This window comes from Mytilus californianus, unplaced genomic scaffold (genome assembly GCF_021869535.1).
Source record: "Mytilus californianus isolate M0D057914Y unplaced genomic scaffold, xbMytCali1.0.p SCAF_15, whole genome shotgun sequence".
Lineage (NCBI taxonomy): Eukaryota > Metazoa > Mollusca > Bivalvia > Mytilida > Mytilidae > Mytilus > Mytilus californianus.
In genome coordinates, this window is record NW_026262637.1 from 25,335,277 (window position 1) to 25,360,166 (window position 24,890).

The 24,890-nt window shown below is 32.5% G+C and overlaps 1 protein-coding gene and 1 long non-coding RNA gene across 3 annotated transcripts in view; both read right to left on the reverse strand.

Annotated features, from left to right (window-relative positions):
* The window catches only part of LOC127725738 (probable C-mannosyltransferase DPY19L3), a 60,938-nt gene that overhangs the window by 31,244 nt on the left and 4,804 nt on the right, over positions 1-24,890 (reverse strand). Inside the window, exon 2 of one of the 2 annotated variants that reach the window (XM_052232954.1) lies at positions 24,168-24,391. In XM_052232954.1, the coding sequence (XP_052088914.1) occupies positions 24,168-24,383 (216 nt within the window). In that variant the 5' untranslated portion in view covers positions 24,384-24,391. Of the gene's footprint in view, positions 1-11,635; positions 12,176-24,167; positions 24,392-24,890 lie in introns of those variants that run through there. The other variant, XM_052232953.1, reaches the window with a different exon arrangement.
* On the reverse strand, positions 4,468-5,020 carry LOC127725742 (uncharacterized). Its single transcript, XR_007993125.1, has 3 exons — positions 4,878-5,020; positions 4,634-4,706; positions 4,468-4,576 (listed from the first exon to the last, which is right to left on the reverse strand). It is a non-coding gene; the product is annotated as an uncharacterized LOC127725742 (long non-coding RNA).

Sequence of the window (24,890 nt, forward strand, 5' to 3'; positions counted from 1 at the left end):
TTGTCCAACAAGTTGTACCACAAGATAATATACACAGACAGGAAAGTCAACATTGAACAATTATCAATATCTTAGACATATCTAACAATAGAACATTTACATCCATAGCATATCATTTTGATAAATATCTCTTTGCAATATAACTATGCACAGTCTATTTAGCCAGACATTTATATCAGAATTACATAGAATGGTCTATCAATGTGATGCAAAAATAAATGTAAAAGACCGCAAGAAAAGTTCAGGAAATCTATTTACAAAGTGTCAAATTTGTCGGGAGATTGGAAATTCTGTCTGACTTGTGGACTAAATGATTGCTTGTCATAAGATAAATCAGCTGTCTAGAATGTCTTAAGAATGATTACTTATTGTTCCGACAGATGACAGAAAGTAATGTCAACTTTTCAATTCAGCTGGACAAAAGCAGAGATAGCTGTAAGCGACAAAGTATAATTGTATTTGTTTTAATATAATATAAAGATAGGAATACTAAATTCACAGTTCTTCAATAATATGTCAACTTAATTTTAAAACCTGATTGTTTAAACTTTATTAAAAAAAGCTGCCCATATTCCAACATAGTTGATACATGTAAGAGAAATAAAAAACATAATAATTTATAAAATGTTTTGAGCTATAAGAATTGCTGATATAGTTTACTAGTAGTATACTGATTGACAAAATAATGTTGTTAAAAAGATCTTATTTTTTATTCATAATTGTGATTTACTTGTTGATGTGATAAAACATACAGCAATCATTGCCATGATGTGACAGAAAGTGTAAGAAAATGAGTTCTGTTAAATGATCCTTTCAAGAATCAAAGATTACATTTAGTTCAAAGTACAATTTAAAAGTTAGCTGCTTCCTGCCTTAACAAGGATTTTCAAAATTTGTTGTCACAATTTCTATTTTTAGAAAAAGATGGTTATGGTTATCAATCTTTAATTTTTTGTATGGAAACATCAGTGTAAATAGGGGAACCAATGGACTTATTAATCAATACTATAACATATTCACTGGGTTTTTCGACTAATTTTCTATTTTCAGCAAATATTGCAGATCAATATATCAACCACAAAGGAGTAAGTTTTATAAGGCCCTAAAATGGCCCCTTTTTCAAGCTACAATTTCAAATCAGGATTTAGTGACCAATATCACAATGAATCATAGCCAATACAATGGCTAGATAGGAAATATGTTTTTTGTTGAAAATTACGTACTTGCATTTTATTCATGACGTCACAAATAGCACTCAATTTGACTTTCCATGTAATTAAATGAAAACTGGTAAATTTCCATTGATTTTTAAGACAGGAAACATAGAGCACATGCATTGACAAAAAAGATCATTTCACATAATGTTTGTTATATCATTTTACATATCTGACTTTAAATATTTAGTTTGTCGATGCCTAAATTCTATGTTTCCTAGGTCTTCATTTGGTAGAAATCCACACAACTTTGTAAAAATTTGTAAAAATCTCTATTTTTGGCCTAATTTGGATGTTAAAATCAACGCTTTAAAATAAAACTTGGACAAAAACAGTTCTTTGTATCTTTCTCACATGTCTTTTCATCATCTTAGAACATTTTTTATCTTAAAACATTGAACTTAACAATCGGGGCCCTTACCGAACTCACCCCTTTGGACACTTCTATCATTTCTCTTGTTTTGCAGCAATCAGATACATTTTTTTATTGGATTTTGTTGTATTTTTAGTGACAGCAACATCCATGTTTGATGATGGTAAAGAAGATTATCAGAAATTACAGTATTTTTTCTTGTTTTCTGAAATTTTTTTGTATCACTGTTCTGATTAAAGCTAATTTACTTTCCATACAAGACTAGAAAAAAATACCCAAATCTTGGAACAATTAATCCTCCTTTACGAATGTAAAAATTTATTGCCATGTTGCACTCAGTAAGAAATATTTAGTCATATTTCAAAAGAAAAAAATCACAAAAGGAAAAAATCTGATTTCTGTATGCACAACAACTGTTTCTGGTACAGCCTTCACCAGGTATGCTCTTTACCAAAAGTTTAGAAGGCCAAAACATAAAATTTTAAAGCCACAACAGTCTAATATGTCTCAGAACAAATTTTCCTGAAGAAGTTTCAACCTTAGTTTTACCTCAATTTCATCATTTTATGAACTGAAATTTTACTAATAATTATGCCAATACTGAAGCACTAGCTCCTGGACAGATACTATCCTCTGGGATTGATAGTACAACCTTTATTTAAATACTGAATTTGATTAATATAGAAAAATTCAGATTATTTCTCTCAGCCTAATGCAGAAGTACAAGGGAATATTGACACAACGAAGTCATTAATGTGTCCCTGCATTAGATACAAAAGAAAAATCTGCAATAACTTTTGAATTACTCACGACAAAATCAATGGGGAAGCATTAATTTAAATCACTTTTTCTACAGCTGTTGTTTATTCAAGAAACAATTTACAGTGGATCAAGGTTTCATTTTAGCAAAATGTATAATGTATTCCAAGAATGTAGATTGTCCTGAGCTCTAACTATTTCCTACAGGATATCCCATATGCCAAAATTGTATTCCTTCACTAGAACATTCTTATGGTCAATGAATAGCTAAAAAAACAATTACCAAAGAAACATGCATAGTCACAGTTTCATATATTTTATAAAAGTTACTAGCTGTCAGTAACTGTGAGTACTCTCAGATCTGTACTTAGTGTGTTTCTTGTTATCGGAGAGGGATGGATAAATACCTGCCACGAATGGTCTGTGTTTTTGTTAGATGTTTTTCTGCTTTATATCAATCTGATGAGTTAAGCCTTTATCAACTGATTTTTTATAGTTTGTTCTTGTGTTGTGCTGTAACATCACTGTCCCAGGTTAGGGGAGGGTTGAGTGCTCACGAACATGTTTAATCCCGCCACATTCTTTAAGTACCTGTCCGAAGTCAGGAGCCTGTAATTCAGTGGTTGTCGTTGGTTCATGTCTATCATATTTGTTTTTCATAAACTGTTTTGTTATAAATTAGGCCGGTACTTTTCTCAATTGAATTGATTCATATTTTTCATGTCGGGGCCTTTTATAGACGACTATGCTGTATGGGTTTTTCTCAATGTTGAAGGCCGTACGGTTGCCTATAATCGCTAACATCCACTTCATTTGCACTTTGGTGGAGAGTTGTCTCATTGGCAATTATACAACATCTTCTTATTTTTATAAGGTGTAAACCTTTTAACCACATATTTTTTTTTGCAGTTGATATATATGTTAGATTTTGATTAACTTGTTGGGTTGCTGTTTCATGGGCATTTACCTTACACATCCTTTTACTCCTACAAATTCAGTTGATTTATCATTATCAATGAATATTTCTCTTTATGGATTCATCAGTTGAGCCATATCACAACTTCATGTACTCATTAACATGAACAAATATCAAAATGAGATATTAAATAACATCTGTTAGTTAAAATCCTAATTATTATTCTGGAGCACCTGAGACCATTCCCGGTTTTTGGTGGGGTTCATGTTGCTCAGTGTTTGGTTTTCTATGTTGTGTTTTGTGTACTGTTGTTTTCCCATTTTTCATTTTTTGCCATGACATTGTCAGTTTGTTTTTCGACTTATGAGTTTGAATATCCCTTTATTATCTTTGGCCTCTCTTTTACCAATGAAATTAAAAGTATTCAAAGGAAAAGTAGTTTTGTCGAGTTTTGTTATGTTTGTAAACATTTTATGCAGTGTCCCAAAATTGCTTCCTTTGTACATCTTTATACAATAATAATGGTAAGGTATTATAGCACATTTAGTATAAATATCAGACATTTTTATATAATTTCTATTAAAACTCTATAAGAACTTTCATCATCAAAACTAACATAAAACAAAGACATTTCAGATAAGCTTTAACTTGACATTATAAAATTCAGATTACCTCTTAAACAGCAATATAAAAATTGTAATAAAAATAACAAATGAAACCTGACTCATTCTAAATAAATTCTTGTTTTTCATCTCCTCCTAAAATGCAATGATTCAGACAATGATCATACAAAACATGTTTCTTCTCAGAAAACAAATTAAGCAGAAACCTTTAATCCTCAAATGATAACTGCACATTAGTGATATTTGAATCTCCATAATTCACTCTTGAGTTCTGTAGCTCTCCTGGAAATCCTTTGTTCCTATCAATTAAGGTTTATATGGAATGAAATGTCATAGAAGGATGTCTATTGATCTAACTCAACAACCTTTGAAACTTTAAAATGATAAATTTAAACAACTTAATTAAACACCATGAGATTAAAATTGGATGAGAATAGTTTCCACAATGTAATTTCAGTCCAATATTGAATTGGTTTTTAATGTACTTGTTACAACTCTAAGATTGATAACTCTCTTACCATTCATTTCTTAGTGAAAACAAGATTGATTTACCAAAGCAAAATTGATGGCAACAAACCTACCAAGGAAGAGACCTCTCTGTCAAATGGGCAACAACACCTGATGGCAAACAAACCTACCAAGGAAGAGACCTCTCTGTCAAATGGGCAACAACACCTGATGGTAAACAAACCTACCAAGGAAGAGACCTCTTTGTCAAATGGGTAACAACACCTGATGGCAAACAAACCTACCAAGGAAGAGACCTCTCTGTCAAATGGGCAACAACACCTGATGGTAAACAAACCTACCAAGGAAGAGACCTCTCTGTCAAATGGGCAACAACACCTGATGGTAAACAAACTTACCAAGGAAGAGACCTCTCTGTCAAATGGGCAACAAAACCTGATGGCAAACAAACCTACCAAGGAAGAGACCTCTCTGTCAAATGGGCAACAACACCTGATGGTAAACAAACTTACCAAGGAAGAGACCTCTCTGTCAAATGGGCAACAACACCTGATGGTAAACAAACCTACCAAGGAAGAGACCTCTCTGTCAAATGGGTAACAACACCTGATGGCAAACAAACCTACCAAGGAAGAGACCTCTCTGTCAAATGGGCAACAACACCTGATGGCAAACAAACGTACCAAGGAAGAGACCTCTCTGTCAAATGGGCAACAACACCTGATGGTAAACAAACCTACCAAGGAAGAGACCTCTCTGTCAAATGGGCAATAACACCTGATGGCAAACAAACCTACCAAGGAAGAGACCTCTCTGTCAAATTGGCAACAACACCTGATGGTAAACAAACCTACCAAGGAAGAGACCTCTCTGTCAAATTGGCAACAACACCTGATGGTAAACAAACCTACCAAGGAAGAGACCTCTCTGTCAAATTGCAACAACACCTGATGGTAAACAAACCTACCAAGGAAGAGACCTCTCTGTCAAATTGGCAACAACACCTGATGGTAAACAAACCTACCAAGGAAGAGACCTCTCTGTCAAATGAGCAACAACACCTGATGGTAAACAAACCTACCAAGGAAGAGACCTCTCTGTCAAATTGGCGACAACACCTGATGGTAAACAAACCTACCAAGGAAGAGACCTCTCTGTCAAATAGTGTCAGACAAGTTGCATTCCCAAAGTATGATTGTGGTACAGAAGTAAAAAAAAGGTCAAATTCTCTTAATTCCTGTAAAATGATCAAATCAATTGTATAAAACTGTCAATATGATGGCAAACAATCCAGCCTAGTATGAAAGCTTTCTGTCCAAAGGTCTCAAACCATTTGCGTTCACAAAATGTACTTGTGGTACAAAAGTGTAATAAATTGTTCAAAGTCTCAAATGGCTGGATTGCGATAATTTGCGACTAATCAATGTAGAATGTTTACAATGTAGTTGCAATTACATGGACGTTGCGCACGATGTTGGTACCAATTCCATTTTGCTATAGATTAGCATAAAAATAAATACGTAGACTGGTCAGTTCGATAAAAATATAGTGATTTCTGATTGAATTCATTCCATTAGACTTGAAATTAAAGAAAAAAAGGAACCGAAATTTAAAATACCAGGAATTATAACACTTAATTATCCCATTTTTACGCAAAAACGTAATGTACAACGTTTCATTTTGTGTGCAAAAGATCAGAGTTCCGTTTCTCTCCTACAGTATTTTTTCTCTGATTATTGTAAAACTTCACAATAATATTGCTATTGTTATAATTATTCGCGTGTTAAAGCAAAATCAATATCACTGAAACCGTAATCCGGAAAATGTTATTTTTGTAAACGGTCTGAAAAATGTCCAACCGTATGCAAAGTAAGTATATTTCGGGTTTGCGCATTTATACCGTGAAATTGAAAAAGCTGAGAGAAAAATATTTATTATATTTTGAAAGTTTTTTTACTTTTCTCCTGGTTCATGATATTTTTTTGCCGGAAACCATGCGTATAGTTTCTATTGCAATGACTTCAAAAAGTATAGCCATCTTGTCCCAACGAAAAAAACGCTGTATTTTCTTTAAAATTGAGGTTTTAACCAGCTGTCTATCAAATAAGCATAGTTAGATCATAAAAAATAAAACTTGGCGGTAAAGGTTTTTCTGTTTTTCTTCTTAAACAATATAGTGTTTAATATTTTTTCGTTAGGCAACAAGGTTTTTAGATCGTTTCAAAAAGTATAGCCGTTTTGTCCCAACGTTCGCAAAACGTAATTGATGTCATGCTCTGGTTTTTAATTTTATATCGTAATTATTTGTTTCCAGTTTAATTCGAATGAAAATAAAAATACATGTAGAAATTACAATACAACCAATGTATGAGAAAGGAATAGTTTAAGTTTAAATTCAAATGTTGACCAAATGAGATCGATATAAAAAAAATATCGGGATCTTAGGGTTTTTTTTATAGCATATTTGTTTTATATAAGGAACATTGTCTATCTGCAAGTTTTAAATCGTCAAGAGTAACATGTATATTTTTTTGTTAATAAAATAAAATAGAGAAAACCCATTGCTGGCAATTATAACAAACAAAGGATATGCCACAAAAATACGGAAATGAGAAAATTTAAAACATGAGTCCCAAATGTTTAACTTCCTAAATATTTTGCGACAAAGAAAGCATCGGGAAATGATAAAATATAGAAAGGAAACGGAAACGGGAAGAAATGCAACAAAAGGAATAAATATGCAAAAAATAGGAGAATATGAATTCAAAATCTAATTTATATTAAAAATAAATCTGTGTAAATTTGGACATTATTGTATCGGATTCATTAATGCGAACTGCTGCCGAAAGGAAAATTATCAATTATGGCCTGGAAAGACTGACAACTCCTGTAAATGAATTTCATTAAAAAAATATCTATACGACCACTTTGAGTTTTATTTGTAAATTTATGCATTTTTTCAGACAAACCGAAATCGATTACCAAATTCACAACAGTAAATTGACATCATCAATAATATGCTTGAACGCCTGAAACTTTCTTTGAAATCGTCGAAATCGCCTTATTTTGAGGAACATCGTGAAACGCTAAGTAGTACCAACATCGTGCGCAATGTCATGATGCTTGTAAAGTTTGATGGAAAATAAGTTTTCAAGTTAGGAAAAATGTGAAAAAACAATTCCGTAATAGCAAGTGTACAACTTCAACATTTGTACAATCTTTCTGTGAAGTCATAGGGATCTTGGTTGAAAACTTGTTCCCTCTTTAATAAATTTTATTCAAAAGTGACTAGGTTCAAAAGTCTGAAAAAATGAGAAAAAAATCCTCAAACAATTCAATAGCAGGTCCACAACTTCAACATCTGTGCAATTTTCTTGTGAATTTTCATCATGTGTGTTCTCTAAATATTTCAACATAGACAGGATCATCAGACAATTTTTTTTTAAATAGATAAACCAATGATGATGACTGGCCAAGTTACAGTGGATTCAGTGGGGAATAATTTTGTAAAACTTAAAGGTTGATGAGGGATGATGGACACCATGTGTGTCATTTAAATATTTCAAAACAGACAAGTAGACAATGTCATCATGTGTGCCATCTAAATATTTCAACATAGGCAAGTAGGCTAAGTACTGTAAATTCAGAAATTATTGCGTGCATTTATTATTGCAATTTTTGAAGAATGGTCAAAAATGTGAGATTAATTATTGCGATTTCAGGATAAACTGCATTCAGATATATCGATCAGATATCAGAATGCGAGTTCTTATTATTGGGATACTCACTCAGTCGCATTATTCGCATTAATAAAAACCTCGCAATAATTTCTGAATTTACAGTAATCATGTTTGTCATCTTAATATTTCAACAAAGACAAGTAGGCAATGTCATCATGTGCACCATCTAGATATTTCAGCTAAATCATCATGTTTTTATCTAAATATTTCAAAACAGACAAGTAGGCAATGTCATCATATGTGCCATCTAAATATTTCAACATAGATAAGTAGGTGATATCATCATGTGTGCTATCTTAATATTTCAACATAGACAAGCAGGCAAAGTCCTCATGTGTGCCATCTAAATATTTCAACATAGACAAGTAGGCAATGTCATCATGTGTGCCATCTAAATATTTCAACATAGGCAAGTAGGCTAAGTAATCATGTTTGTCATCTTAACATTTCAACAAAGACAAGTAGGCAATTTCATCATGTGCACCATCTAGATATTTCAGCTAAATCATCAAGTTTTTATCTAAATATTTCAAAACAGACAAGTAGGCAATGTCATCATATGTGCCATCTAAATATTTCAACATAGATAAGTAGGCGATATCATCATGTACGCTATCTTAATATTTCAACATAGACAAGCAGGCAAAGTCATCATGTGTGCCATCTAAATATTTCAACATAGACAAGTAGGCGATATCATCATGTACGCTATCTAAATATTTCAACATAGGCAAGCAGGCAAAGTCATCATGTGTGTCATCTAAATATTTCAACATAGGCAAGCAGGCAAAGTCATCATGTATGCCATCTAAATATTTCAACATAGACAAGTAGGCAATATCATCATGTATGCTATCTTAATATTTCAACATAGGCAAGCAGGCAAAGTCATCATATGTGTTATCTAAATATTTCAACATAGAGCAGGCAAAGTCATCATATGTGTTATCTAAATATTTCAACATAGGCAAGCAGGCAAGTCATCTTGTGTGTCTTCTAAATATTTCATCATAGAGCAGGCAAAGTTATCATATGTGTTATCTAAATATTTCAACATAGAGCAGGTAAAGTCATCATATGTGTTATCTAAATATTTCAACATAGGCAAGCAGCCAAAGTCATCATGTGTGTCATCTAAATATTTCAACACAGAGCAGGCCAAATCATCATGTGTGTCTTCTAAATATTTCAACATAGGCAAGCAGGCAAAGTCATCATGTGTGTCATACAAATATTTCAACATAGACAAGCAGGCAAAATTATCAAGTGTGTCCTCTAAATAATTCAAAACTCTATAAAGTTGGACATTTTCGTTCTAGGTTTAATTTTGATTATAGGGAGGGGGCAGGAGGATTTTGTAAATGAATATTTGGCCTGGTAAGAACTGTAATAAGATGCTATAAAGAGCCTGAATTGCTCACCTTGAACTATGAACAATGGCCACTCTCCAAATTTAAAGACTGAAATATAATTTATGACTAAGATCTCTTTTTTGTTGGGTTTTTTTTCCTGATTTTTTTTTTCTTCATTTTCTCTCTTTCTACTAAAGTGTTTGCCTAAAATACCAAAAAAATAGTAAAATTGTCTATCAATGGCAATAACTTCTATAAAAAGTGGAAACTGCAGTTTCCACATTGTTTACCTATTTGAATATCTTGTCTAGCTGATCAGTTTTGCAGTTTATAGTTTCTCTTTTAATAATCTTGAATAGTTTTTGACCAACACATTAAAAAGGGAAAAAACTCCTATAACGACTCAAATTATAGTTCCGGCAGTATTGAATCATTTGTAGATCTTGTCTTGCATCATTTTTGCTATCTAAGGGCAATAAATCCTGTAAGATGTCGTTTGGGCAATAAATCTTGTAAGAAGTCGTTATAGTTAAAATGGATAGTAGGTAGATCACAACATTGGGAACATTTCTGTCCCGTCAGATTTCCTCTATCTATAGCAGTTTTCAAGACAATAGACAAAGCTGGCATTTTACAGCCATGTTGGTTGATAGGCAGGATCATCAAACAATTTTTTTATTAAAGAACCTTAGTGAGCGCGCTCACATACCCCACGTCCCCACATTGTCATTGGAGAAATAAAATATGTGTAAGGAAAAAGAAATGTATAAGAAAAAAAAATTGAATCATAATTTCCTGTCAATATGCACATCGAGATAGTATGTCCTTATTATCTACAAAGTTTCATGAAATTATGTTGTGTGGTTTCAGAGGAGCTGCGATGACAAACTGTTGCAGAAGTACATTGAAGCAAATAAGTTCAAAGGGGCGTAACTCCTAGAAAAAAAATTGAATCATAATTTCCTGTCGATATGCACATCTACATAGTATGTCCTTATTATCTACAAAGTTACATGAAATTCTGTTGTGTGGTTTCAGAGGAGTTGCGTTGACAAACTGTTGCAGTAGTACATTGAAGCAAATAAGTTCAAAGGAGCATAACTCCTAGAAAAAAAATTGAACCGTAATTTCCTGTCGATATGCACATCTACATAGTATGTCCTTATTATATAAAAAGGTTTCATGAAATTCTGTTGTGTGGTATCAGAGGAGTTGCGATGACAAACTTTTGCAGTAGTACATTGAAGCAAATAAGTTCAAAGGGGCGTAACTCCTAGAAAAAAAATTGAACTGTAATTTCCTGTCGATATGCACATCTACATAGTATGTCCTTATTATCTAAAAAGGTTTCATGAAATTCTGTTGTGTGGTATCAGAGGGGTTGTGATGACAAACTGTTGCAGTAGTACATTAAAGTAAATAAGTTCAAAGGGGCGTAACTCCTAGAAAAAAAATTGAATCGCAATTTCCTGTCGATATGCACAACTACATAGTATGTCCTTATTATCTAAAAAGGTTTCGTGAAATTCTGTTGTGTGGTTTGAGAGGAGTTGCGATGACAAGAAACAGGACTGACAGACTGACAGACGGACGGGTCAAAAACATTATACCCTCCGCAACCTGTTGCGTGGGGTATAAAAATAGATAAACCAATGATGATAATGGCCAAGTTTGGTTCCAATTGACACAGTGGCTTCAGTGGAGAAGAACTTTGTAAAACTAAATGGACGATGACAAATGAAGGTGCGAAACCAAGTAATAAGAATACCTCACTTGAACCTTTTGTCTGGTGATCTAAAACAATAACCTTGCCATAAATAGGATGAAAATTAATATTGTATCCGACAAAAGGCAGGAATTAAATGTGAACAAAAGTGAGAAAAATTATGAGAAAGACTTGCAAAAGATGAAATGAATATTAGTCATTTTTAAAAGTTCATATTTATGTAACAGTAAAATGTTTTTGTCTTGAACTGCATGCAAATTTTTGCCACTGGTTATTTAACATGCATTCATTTATCTGTCAAATGTACCACATCTCTGCTAGATAAAAATATAAATCAAAATATGATAGAATTCATTCATCAGTAAAAAAAAAACCATATGCATGTTACAAAACAGACCTCAGCATAAATACAAGGCAGTTTATATAGTTTAAAAATATCACTTAAATATAAAAGTACACTATACCTTTATATTGGAGAACCAAGTCTGAGTCTCGTGTATTATTTTCATGTATGAAGCATGTTTATATCCTAAATATAGACACATAAATACACCAAAACCATTAAGAAACAGTTGTTGTAATGAAACACCCTGTAAAAGTGCGGGTAACCCTTCATGAGCACCATTGACATTTTTATGAAGACCGTTACGAACACTTCCTTTCCCTCTTGCCACCTTACGTCTTCTCAGTTCTGTCATTGTTCTATAGTATACCGCACAACGTAATAAAAGTGTCTTTTAATAATGAAGTTTACAATTCTAATGGTTTCTTACACAACAGTATTCTTTCCCTATGGAATTAACAATTTAAACAGAATTTAAAACTAGACATCAATTTCGTTCAATATAATCCCCACTGATAAATTTTCTCGATTGAATTGCAAATATAAAATAGAGTTAATTCATCTGTCTGTCAGATTAGCAATCTGATTCAGCAACAGAGAAAAGCATAGATGTTCATTATAGGAAACTAGAGTCGTCCATAACTCCCAATTAGAGAAGTGACTGACGATTTTCCCGATCAATATTTTCACATGCCATAAGGGAAGATTTATGGCTTTCTCCTATAACATCAGTAACACATATTTTTAAAAAATCAATGCCTTGTTTAGCACCTCTGAGTAACAGCAGTTCAAAAATCAGCAACCTATGTGTAACAAATTATTATAGCGCTAAAATATTTATGACTTTTTAAATCTGAGGCATTAAGGCTTATTGGATATGGGATAGTATTGATCCTACACAAAATACAGTATCATTTTAGGTTACTTTCATTAAAAGGAAATTGAAAACACATCAAATATCCTTTAACTATTATTTATTATTCATCCCATTTTTATATGCCCGTTTACAGGACGTATTATTTTCTTTGTAACAAAATAAAGCAATACAGATACAGTATTCAGTCATACTTGAAAGGAAATAATCATAAAATAAAACATTTTTAATTTTGGAAGATTTTGAATGTAAAATATTTATGAATATATAAAGCATTCTTTCAACTAATTTTTTGAAAAGTTGGTGAGATTGTTATCAGTTACTGTAACGTGTATGATTCATTGTAGGCAAAAAAGCTGAGCAGACTGAAAAACAAACTTTGTTGTGGTCATACTATACAGCAGGTATGCATATTTTTTGTGTAAAAATAAGAGTATACAATGTGCTATCATAAATGTATTTCAAAGTTGGGACTTATTTTTCATATTTTGTGAATTCATATAATTGAAACAATTTGTATTATTTAATTTCATACTGAAATTAAATATGGTGAAACAAACACCTGAAGTGGTAATCATGAGGTAGGGTTGGTTAATTTCATACTGTTATATTTTCATGGAGTGAATATGCCAAAGAGACCACAAACAAATGACAAAAAACAAAAAGGTATACAATATGAGTTATGTGCTTTAATTCTATGACAATTTTACCATCCTCTTACAGTGAGAACATTTCTCTACTCATCACCTGGTAACTAGTATCCCATAACACAGGTTAACTACTTGCTATCACATAACACAGGTTAACTGCTTGCTCTAACTACTATTGTGATGCCAATACACAGTGATACAATCTTAATATAAAACTTCTTTATACCCAAGCCTACACATACAGACAAAAACTTGATTCAGAAATAGTCTACTTCTTTCCCTTCTCAAATTCAAATAGAAAAATCAAATTAGGAAGCATTTTACTTGTATACCCAAGATAATAGATAGAGACTCCATTTGGTTAAGAAACCGTCTACTCAAATTGTCTCATCAATATATGTACATAGAACAATGAACTTTGCCAATCAAAATCACTGCTTGAGGAAACACATAATGTCATAAGCCTTATATTATTCCAAAGCTCCAGGTGACGGCCATAACTAATAAAGAGAGAAAACGCTGAATCTATATATTTGATGTGAATTGCTAATCTCTAACTGTGATCAGAAATTCAATTTATATTTCCCCTTAAAATACATAAAGGAAATAATTACAATGTGAAAACATCAATGATAATTACCAGTTGTTATTGAGCAAGTAATTTATATATTTACAATATTTCATAAATATCTAAAGTTTTCCACCAGTTCAACATTTCTATGATAAAAAATTTCACACCTTAGTTCTCCATAATAATTCTGTATAAATTTGTGTTCGTATATAATTAAGCAGTGACTGATTTATTTGCATTTGTTCATAGATATCTCAGATCACTGATTTTAATATTAGTGAAAGTACAACATATCAAATTCTCTAATTCTTTGCTGATTTATACTTTTCCCCCTGAATGGTTGATTATTTTTTTATTACTGTAATCAATTTGTGGTTTATTTGATCTCAGTTCTTCACTGGTCAAGATTCTATAATGACGTCAACTTTACTTGCTTCCCGCTGATTCCATTATTGTGACTTCGCAAATAAATGAGGAATGTGTCCATGGGACACAGATGATGCCCCCGCTTGCATATCATATTAAGTTATAAAAGGACATAACTGAAGAACAGTAAAAGTGACACTACCAAAATTTGTACTTGATCTGAGTTTTGTAGTAATAAGTATTGTGTATAAGTTTCATAAAACTTGGTTGAGGCAAACTTAAGTTAGAAAACGGAAACGAAAAATTCAGCAATTTTTCCATTTGTAAAGGAGCATAACTCTAGAACAGTTAAAAGTGACACCACCAAAATTCAAACTTGATCTGTATTTTGTGGTAATAAGCATTGTGTATAAGTTTCATTACATTTGGTAGAGTAAAACTAAAGTTAGAGAACGGAAACGAAAAATTCAGCAATTTTTCCATTTGTAAAGGGGCATAACTCTAGAATGGTTAAAGTGATGCCACCAAAATTCAAACTTGATCTGTGTTTTGTGGTAATAAGCATTGTGTATAAGGTTCATAACATTTGGTTGCGGCAAACTAAAGTTAGAGAATGGAAACCAACTATGGGACGTACGTACGGACGGACAAGGGTAAAACTTAATGCCCCCTCCGCTACGGCGGGGGCATAAAAAAAGGTGACTTTTCCTGATGAAATTACATAGAAAGAAAGCAATCTTTATGGAGACAATATCATTGAAAAAGAATGATAAAGATGGCCTGCATAAAGTAAAACAGTCACTAGTTTAACAGATTCCTCTACCACATCTCATCAGATATTATAGTTTTCAACTTTTAACAGTTAAATTTTAAATGTTTAAAAATTCTTGGCAAGCCCCATGTTTCAGTTTTAAATATTTCAACTCTCTCAGAGAAATATTGTATCTCACTTGATGCAGTGGTAGAATCTATATTTCTCAGACCCATAAAGGAAGCTTTGTCTGGGGCAAAAACAAATGAGATATTATCAAAGGGTATATAAAGACAATTGTATTTTTTTATAATCTTTGATATTCTCTACATTATAAGTATGTGTCATCATTTACTTTCCAAGTAATGTCAGTGGCAGATCCAGAAATTTTCATAAGTGGGGCCCACTGACTGTTTAAGAGGGGGCCCGCTCAGGTCATGCTTCAGTGATTCTCTATATAATCAACCAAATTTTTCCCAGAAAAGGGGGGCCCCCTCTAAATCTGCTCTGAATGTTTATCAATTAGGCTACAGTTTCAGTAATCACTAGATAAAATATGTATTGTATTTGAAATGGGTTCAAAATTTGATTCAAGATAAATGTACGGTACAGTACCTGAAATTTTGACAACTTTATAGAAAAAGGTTCAACTGTGGTGCTAATTTATACAAATAATAATAAAGTAGAAAGTCTTATAACAACAACACTGGAGGGACTGCTGCAGAAAATTTATTGATCGACATGTTTCGGTGCCTAGGGCACCGTCATCAGGATAACGGTTATTTAATTATCATAACACATAAAAATATAGTACTGATCTTCCCTCATCTTTTTAATAAAAAGAAAGAGAATTCAAATGGTGAAAATATTCACTTAATTTAAGGAGCCATTCCCTAAAGGTAAAAAAGGTTAAGACTGTCAATAAAGAGAAGTTTGTATGACATCAGTTTGTACCAATTTCCCCATGCACTAAAATGCTTATATCTTCTTTTGCAGAAGGAAATGCACTCCTACATTCCTGCTTATTACTTTCTACTGCATCAACAGCAAAGAATAATTATGACCAATTTATTGTGACATATTTCATGCTGTATTATCGATCAGCAGAGAAAGCATCCTTAAGGCATTGTATTCCTATCATTTCTATTACATTTCAAAAACAGTAGTAAATTTGTTTATTGATATATGATTTTTGTCGATCCTGTGACTTCTGTCGCAGAGAGCGAGACATAGGGATAGTGATCCTGCAGCGGCAGCGGCGGCTTTAACTAACTACTTTAAAGCTTTATATTTCAAAAGGTAGAAGACCTGGATGCTTCATACTTTGTATATAGATGCCTTATGTTATGAAGTTTCTGTCTGTCATATGCCCATTGTTCTTGACCTCATTTTCATGGTTCAGTGACTACTTGAAAAAAAAAGTTAAGTTTTTTGTAAAGTTAATTTCTCTCTTATTATGAGTAATAGGATAACTATATTTGGTATATGGTTTCCTTGCAAGGTCCTCATGTCTGTCAGACAGTTTTCACTTGACCTTGACCTCATTTCATGGATCAGTGAACTGGGTTAAGTTTTCATGGTCAAGTACATATCTCAGATACTATAAGCAAAAGGTCTACTATATTTGGTGTATGGAATGATTGTAAGGTCCAACTGGCAGGTGTCATCTGACCTTGACCTCATTTTCTTGGTTCAGTGGTTAAAATTAAGTTTTTGTGTTTTGGTCTGTTTTTCTTATACTGTATGCAATAGGTCAACTATATTTGGTGTATGGAATGATTGTAAGGTGTACATGTCCAACTGGCAGGTGTCATCTGACCTTGAAATCATTTTCATGGTTCAGTGGTTAAAAGTAAGTTTTTGTGTTTTGGTCTGAACATAGAAAGGATCTCTTGAGTTGCAAATCAATCAATGGCGTGGGGAATCCAGAGCAACCATTTATTCTGATGCCTCTCAAGGTCAAGAAAACTACGCATGCGCTTAATTACATAAACAAACCGTTAGAATTATGTTTGATTGAGGACAACATGTCAATTGTGGTTCTCAATTTCTTTATCATGTTTATGGAAGTTCAATATCAAAGTTTCATAAAGTTAACATAATAGGAACAACACCATTTCAGTACTTATCTGACAGAAATAGTTTTATTTTGGAACCACTCTCGCATTTTAACAAAACAGCAGAATTCCCACTTTGATGTGATGCTAAATATATAAAACCCTAATTATAGATACTGCTTAATACTGATTTTCCGTATTGTCAAATAAACGCAAATAAAAAAGGGAGATATCAAAACATGAGGATTGTGAGAAGAAAACTAAAGGAAAGTTGTTTAAATTCAATCTGTTTGTTTGTTTTACTCTTTAAAACAGAACAATCTTAAGAATCTGAGTTGTTCCTTAATATTAAGCACAAACGGTTGATGTGACAGCCTTGGAAAGAAGTCAATCGTAAAAGTATACAGATTGCTTGACAGCAATCGTATCCAAAAAACTTTTTTTCTCAATGGACTGAGAACTTGGAAATTCTACCATTTGACTAAAAAAACTGATCTAACTCCATTTTAGAACAGGAAATTTTATCACTGGACTGGGGGAAAATATCTTACTCCAATTTAGACTAAAAAACTTTCATCATTGGTCCATGATTGGAGAAGGCAAACTGATCTCACTCCAATTTAAACTAGGGAAACTGGTTTGTCTCCATCCTGGACTAGGAAAACTGATAATATTTCATTTTGAACTGGATGTAATTTTTTGTATTCTTTGATAGCATCTTGCTATAATTTCAAAAAAAAAGCTGTATATTTCTCTCTGTCTACCCCTTATTTATAAATACAATGACAGATCAATCTATCTGTATGTTAAAATTGAATGTATAATTCTATAGTAATCTCTACATTTACTACATTTGTAAAGAATAAATAATGTAAAACTTTCACAATAATCCTATTAAAGTTGAATTAAACATAGAAATGACTTTATGTTTGTAACAGGTGCCATTTACCTGTACGATTCATTTATACATATTGGATATAGGAAAGTTGAAACAGGAAAAATTAATTTAGCATGGCGAAAAAAAATCATGAAAATATAATGAAGGTACTATAAAATGTACAACATGAATACAAAATTTCAAGAAAAAAGGAAAATCTTTTCCCTATTAATTTTTTTTTCTATTTATTAAGATATAAACCCCAACTTTCTCCTCTTGTTACAAAGGATTTTTTATATAAAAGCTCAGAAGATTATAAAACCTAATACATTTGTATTTAGTTATAAGCTATATTATATATTTGATTTTTTATACAATTCTATTTTAGTTGTAAGAGTCATATCACATTCAATTTGGACTCCTTTTTTGTTGAAATCCTATTATAAGAAGACATTTCTCAAAACTTGTGATTTCTTGATGAAAACTAAGTTTTCACCACATCTATCCCCCACTTTGAATTAAAAAAAAATAATTTTAGACACTGAGACACAATTTTGAATAGCATATTCTACCTATATATGGACCCTTATTTCAAATTTAAAGAAAACAAATATAACTTAATAAGGTATTCATCACAGCATCATCAAACACCTTAAGCTTCCTTAAGTCACTGAGTTATCATTATCTGGATTTTTTTTAAGTTTCTTCAAATGTATAACACATATGGGGCAATTTAGCTGTAGAGTGAGCAGAAAACATGTAATAAATATTGTAAATTCAGAAATTATTGCAAGGTTTTTATCATTGCAAATAATGCGACTAGGTGGGTATTGCAATAATAAGAACTCATATTCTGATATCTGATATATATATATATCTGTATGCAGACTTTCCTGAAATCGCAATAATTTATCTTGCATTTTTGTCAATTATTCAAAAATCACAATAATAAATGCAAGTTATAATTTCTGAATTTACAGTAATAACATTACAACTAGATACAGATACAGAGATATATCTTGCCTTTATGAAATTTTAATAGTGTGATGCTAATGTTGAAATTAAAATGGAGATACTTTAACATGTAAACTATGCAAAACATTCATTAAAATGGCAATACTTTAACATGTAAACTAAGCAAAACATTCAATGTCAATGAATCATGTTGAAATCCTATTATAAGTAGCTATTTTTCAAAATTTGTGATTTTTTAATAAAAGTAAAGTTTCATCACTTCTTTCACCCATTTTCAATAAAAAAAAAAAGTTGACACTGGGCAATAATTTTGAATAGCTTATTATATTTGTATATTAATTTTTATTGAATTCCTAGCACAAGAAAATGCTTCTCAAAATTTTTGAATTTTCATTAAAAAATCAGTTATTGTCATTGGGAATAAATTGTCAATAGCACATCATAACTTTCATGTCAATTTTTGTTGAATTTCTAGCACAAAAAGTATTTCTCAAAATTTTTGATTTTTTACCACAATTTTTAGCTTAATAAATTCAAAGGTCTTCAAACAGAGAATCAAGCTGTGATTGCCTCATCTAAACTACCAGACCCAATATTACTTTTCTTACATTTTTATTGATTGTCTTTTGAAAAGTAAAGGAAAGCAAAAAAAAGTTTATTTTTTTTATTTTTTTTATGAAAATGGTCAAAAGTTCACAGAACCTATACAAGAAGTTAATGATCCTTAAAGTTGACAGATGCTTACTTTATATTCATTTTCGTTCTCTAAAGACACTGATCAACTGTACTTAAATTCATAGAAATTTAATGTAGCATGTATTATAATAATCATGGTAAATAGAGAACTAAATTCAAATTTTGTAGATACAATGATATAGTACCATTCTTTTTTATCTTTACTTTTGTCAGGTGTGTTATTTTCTTTCCCTTCAATATATTTTTTACCTGCTCTAGTGTCTGGAAGTTCATTTGCTTACTGTTTACATTGTTCTTCGTGAACCTCAACAGTCCCTGAGCAATCTTTGACCTAATCACCTTTCACTTATTCACCTTGATGTCACTCTGGGTCATGATACGTTGTAAATCAATCACCAATCAATCACACTGGGTCACACATAGATTATAAGAGTTTTTTTTCACTATTCCTTTATAGCACAATAATGGCTATACAACAAATCTTATATTTGTTTCTTTCATTTAACGTAACAGTACCCAAATTGCACCTATTTAGCATAAATAGCAGCGGGCATTTTACAAATTTTCTTAGAATTTGAATGATTTGACATTATGCAACATAGCTAGATATATTTAAATATACACAAAACGGTCACATTATGTATCAACAGATGAAGTATTCATTGAAAAAGTAAACTCTACGGAAACGTCGCCATGCGACGTCCACAAAAAGTCAACTTTTTAAAATGAGCCATTAAAACATGTCACAAGCATTCATATCTTAGAAAAATGAATAGTAAGCAAGGACTATTTATTGTCAAATTGTTCTAAATATTTGGAAAAATAAAACAAAATTCTAGGTTTTCGATTTTTACAGATGTGAATTTAAGCATGGATGCAATTTGGGTACTTCTCATTACAGAATTATGGATCGTTTCAGGGTCGGTTCAAACCAATTTTTCTATGATTCAATATGGATTCAAAATTAAATTGGTGGAATTATATAGTACATAATGATACATCTACAAAATAAACACAGAATTGAAACTTTCTTTTGGATCATATATAAATGTAGGTGAAAAAACTGTCAAAATACATGCAATTTGGGTACCATCAGGTTACCTGTCTGACATGAAAATAATGAAAACAAAAGCTTTAACTGCGTGAATTAAATCAAGTGTTAATTAAGCTGTCAAGAAAGCCATGTCAAAAATAAATTTTGTAATACATATTTTTTTATGAAAAGTTTCTTTCACACAAGTTAATATAAATATGTGAATTTTTCATAGCCATGCATGCATCATAAATATATATCCTTTATTTTCAAAAATATAAAAGCTCACTTAAAAAACTGTTAAAACAGAAAAAAAGGCATGCAGCAAAAGCTGAGAAGGCCGCAAGTTACAAATATAGTAACACTTAAAATATATGATACTACAATAGACATAAGGTGATTCAATTTAACATCACTGTTGGTGTTGACTTTTCACAATAAAGACTGGTGACTGTGGGTGCTTTCTCTGGATATTCCACAAATAATATATGACAGAATCATAAGTATAGTGTTATCAACCAAAACCAGTAATTACCCTGTTTTACAGTGATTCTCCTTACACCAGCAAGAATGATGTTTACCTTAAATCACTAGCAATCACCCTGATTCACAGTGATTCTTCCTACACCAGCAAGAGTAATTTCTTCCCTAAATTACCAGCAACCTCCTTGTTTTACAGTAATTCACCCTACACCAGCAAGAAGGATTTTTACCCTAAATCATTAGCAGTCTTCCTGTTTCACAGGATCCCCCCTACACCAGCAAGCAGGATTTTTACCCTTAATCATTAGCAATCTCCTTGTTTTACAGTAATTCATCCTACACCAGCAAGAAGGATTTTTACCCTAAATCATTAGCAGTCTTCCGGTTTCACAGGATCCCCCCTACACCAGCAAGCAGGATTTTTACCCTTAATCATTAGCAATCTCCCTGTTTTACAGTAATTCATCCTACACCAGCAAGCAGGATTTTTACCCTTAATCATTAGCAATCTCCTTGTTTTACAGTAATTCACCCTACACCAGCAAGCAGGATTTTTACCCTTAATCATTAGCAATCTCCCTGTTTTACAGTAATTCATCCTACATCAGCAAGCAGGATTTTTACCCTTAATCGTTAGCAATCTCTTTGTTTTACAGTAATTCACCCTACACCAGCAAGCAGGATTTTTACCCTTAATCATTAGCAATCTCTCTGTTTTACAGTAATTCCCCCTACACCAGCAAGAAGGATTTTTAGCCTAAATCATTAGCAATCTCCCTGTTTCACAGTAACTCATCCTACACCAGTAAGAAGGATTTTTACCCTTAATCATTAGCAATCTCCCTGTTTCACAGTAATTCATCCTACACCAGCAAGCAGGATTTTTACCCTTAATCATTAGCAATCTCCCTGTTTCACAGTAATTCATCCTACACCAGTAAGAAGGATTTTTACCCTTAATCATTAGCAATCTCCCTGTTTCACAGTAATTCACCCTACACCAGCAAGAAGGATTTTTAATCTAAATCATTAGCAATCTCCTTGTTTTACAGTAATTCACCCTACACCAGCAAGCAGGATTTTTACCCTTAATCGTTAGCAATCTCCTTGTTTTACAGTAATTCACCCTACACCAGCAAGAAGGATTTTTACCCTTAATCATTAGCAATCTCCTTGTTTTACAGTAATTCACCCTACACCAGAGGGCAGGATTTTTACCCTTAATCATTAGCAATCTCCCTGTTTCACAGTAATTCATCCTACACCAGCAAGCAGGATTTTTACCCTTAATCATTAGTAATCTCCTTGTTTTACAGTAATTCATCCTACACCAGCAAGCAGGATTTTTACCCTTAATCATTAGCAATCTCTCTGTTTTACAGTAATTCATCCTACACCAGCAAGCAGGATTTTTACCCGAAATCATTAGCAATCTCCTTGTTTTACAGTAATTCACCCTACACCAGCAAGCAGGATTTTTACCCTTAATCATTAGCAATCTCCTTGTTTCACAGTAATTCACCCTACACCAGCAAGCAGGATTTTTACCCTTAATCATTAGCAATCTCCCTGTTTCACAGTAATTCATCCTACACCAGTAAGAAGGATTTTTACCCTTAATCATTAGCAATCTCTCTGTTTTACAGTAATTCATCCTACACCAGCAAGCAGGATTTTTACCCTTAATCATTAGCAATCTCTCTGTTTTACAGTAATTCATCCTACACCAGCAAGCAGGATTTTTACCCGAAATCATTAGCAATCTCCTTGTTTTACAGTAATTCACCCTACACCAGCAAGAAGGATTTTTACCCTTAATCATTAGCAGTCTTCCTGTTTCACAGTAATTCATCCTACACCAGTAAGAAGGATTTTTACCCTTAATCATTAGCAATCTCCCTGTTTCACAGTAATTCACCCTACACAAGTAAGAAGGATTTTTACCCGAAATCATTAGCAATCTCCTTGTTTTACAGTAATTCACCCTACACCAGCAAGCAGGATTTTTACCCTTAATCATAAGCAATCTCCTTGTTTTACAGTAATTCACCCTACACCAGCAAGCAGGATTTTTACCCTTAATCATTAGCAATCTCCTTGTTTTACAGTAATTCACCCTACACCAGCAAGCAGGATTTTTACCCTTAATCATTAGCAATCTCCTTGTTTTACAGTAATTCCCCCTACACCAGCAAGGAGGATTTTTACCTTAAATCATTACCAATCTCCTTGTTTTACAGTAATTCACCCTACACCAGCAAGCAGGATTTTTACCCTAAATCATTAGCAATCTCCTTGTTTTACAGTAATTCACCCTACACCAGCAAGAAAGATTTTTACCCTAAATCATTAGCAATCTCCTTGTTTTACAGTAATTCACCCTACACCAGCGAGCAGGATTTTTACCCTAAATCATTAGAAGTTTCCCTGTTTCACAGTTATTCACTGTACACCAGCATAGCTTGCTGTTTGGTGTGAGCCAAGGTTACATGTTGAAGGCCGTACTTTGACCTATAATGGTTTACTTTTACAAATTGTGACTTGGATGGAGAGTTGTCTCATTGGCACTCATACCACATCTTCTTACATCAACTAACAATTCTAACTATGCATATATCATTGAATATAAAAATGTGAGCAAATCTCTCAAATTAATACCCCTGGTGCCCTTTGTATTTAACAAAAGCCATGCTTTGCCATGGAGAAAACCAAAAATATCTATCTATTCAAATAAAAAATTAAAGCTAATAGGTTCGGAAGTTTTTCTGTTTTTCTAAAAAAAAGTTTCAATGAAAAGAACAACTAAACATGTGCAACTATGTGACAAGATCATCATCAGAATTCTCAAAATCATTTTTCCCTGGTGGTCTTTGAAGAAAATCTGCTGGTTCTCACTATTACTTCTATAGCAAAATACCAAAATTGTGTCTGTCTCTGCAAAATTTTGGTGGCCAAAACCTTCAGACCACCTTTTTTTGAGAACTCTGCAGCATAAGAACAATTGTGCATCAACCTTGAGCATAACCATCACAATTCCTTCTCCTCATCATATCTTCAAATCCAACCAGTATATCATTAGTTCTGGTGAAAAATGCTAGGAACAATTGTACATTGAGAAATATATTCTGAACAACAGTTCTCTTTATACCAAATGTCAACAAGATCCCAGCTTTCCATATAATTTTCAAGGACTTTCCATATAATTTCAAAGACTCAAGATCAAAGTGTAACGTCCTACTTTTGTTCTTTTGAACAATTAGCGCCACTAGAGCATTTGCTGATCAGACCACATTTAAAACTACAAAACTAACCACACTTACCTTAATATTTGAGAACCAGAGCATGTTTTCATGTATTGTAGACATATATTTCCCGTGTATTAGACCACAGGCCATCATTGCAATAAATCCAACCAATAGATTTATGTATGGCCATAATGAGGCTGCAGGTGTCGTAGTTTTCACATTACCATTTGATGATGTGGTACTGACAGTCTTTGATTTTGCAGTTGACTTCCTCTTTCTTACTTCTGTCATGGTTTGAACTGAAAAATATGTTACAGTAAATATATTTAGAAAATTTAATTAAGTGATTCAGATAACACCATGAAGATACACCCATGTGTAAATGTAATCTTGGAGGAAGATTAAGACCTCTTGAATCAGTTTGGCTATAGAAATTGTGGATTGTATCTAATTTTGCATAAAACAATGAATAAGGTGGCTTTTGAAGTCATATAGTCAATTTTAATTTGTTTGGGAAAGGGGGAGGGGAGGGGTGGTTAAAATATATTTTATTTCAACCCCTCCAACTCCTCACCTACATCCAAAATGAGTTCCTACCTGGATGCAATATTGTATAAAAGTAACAAACACCAACAAAATTTACACTGAATTTGCTTTAAGTCTATGCCTATAAACATACATGTACAATCCTTCCTGTACATGGGGCAGACAAACAAATCAATTCATCCATGTCAGAAAAAAGACATATAACAGGATATAATGCAACACATGTTTTAATTTTTTGTCATCCAATATTTG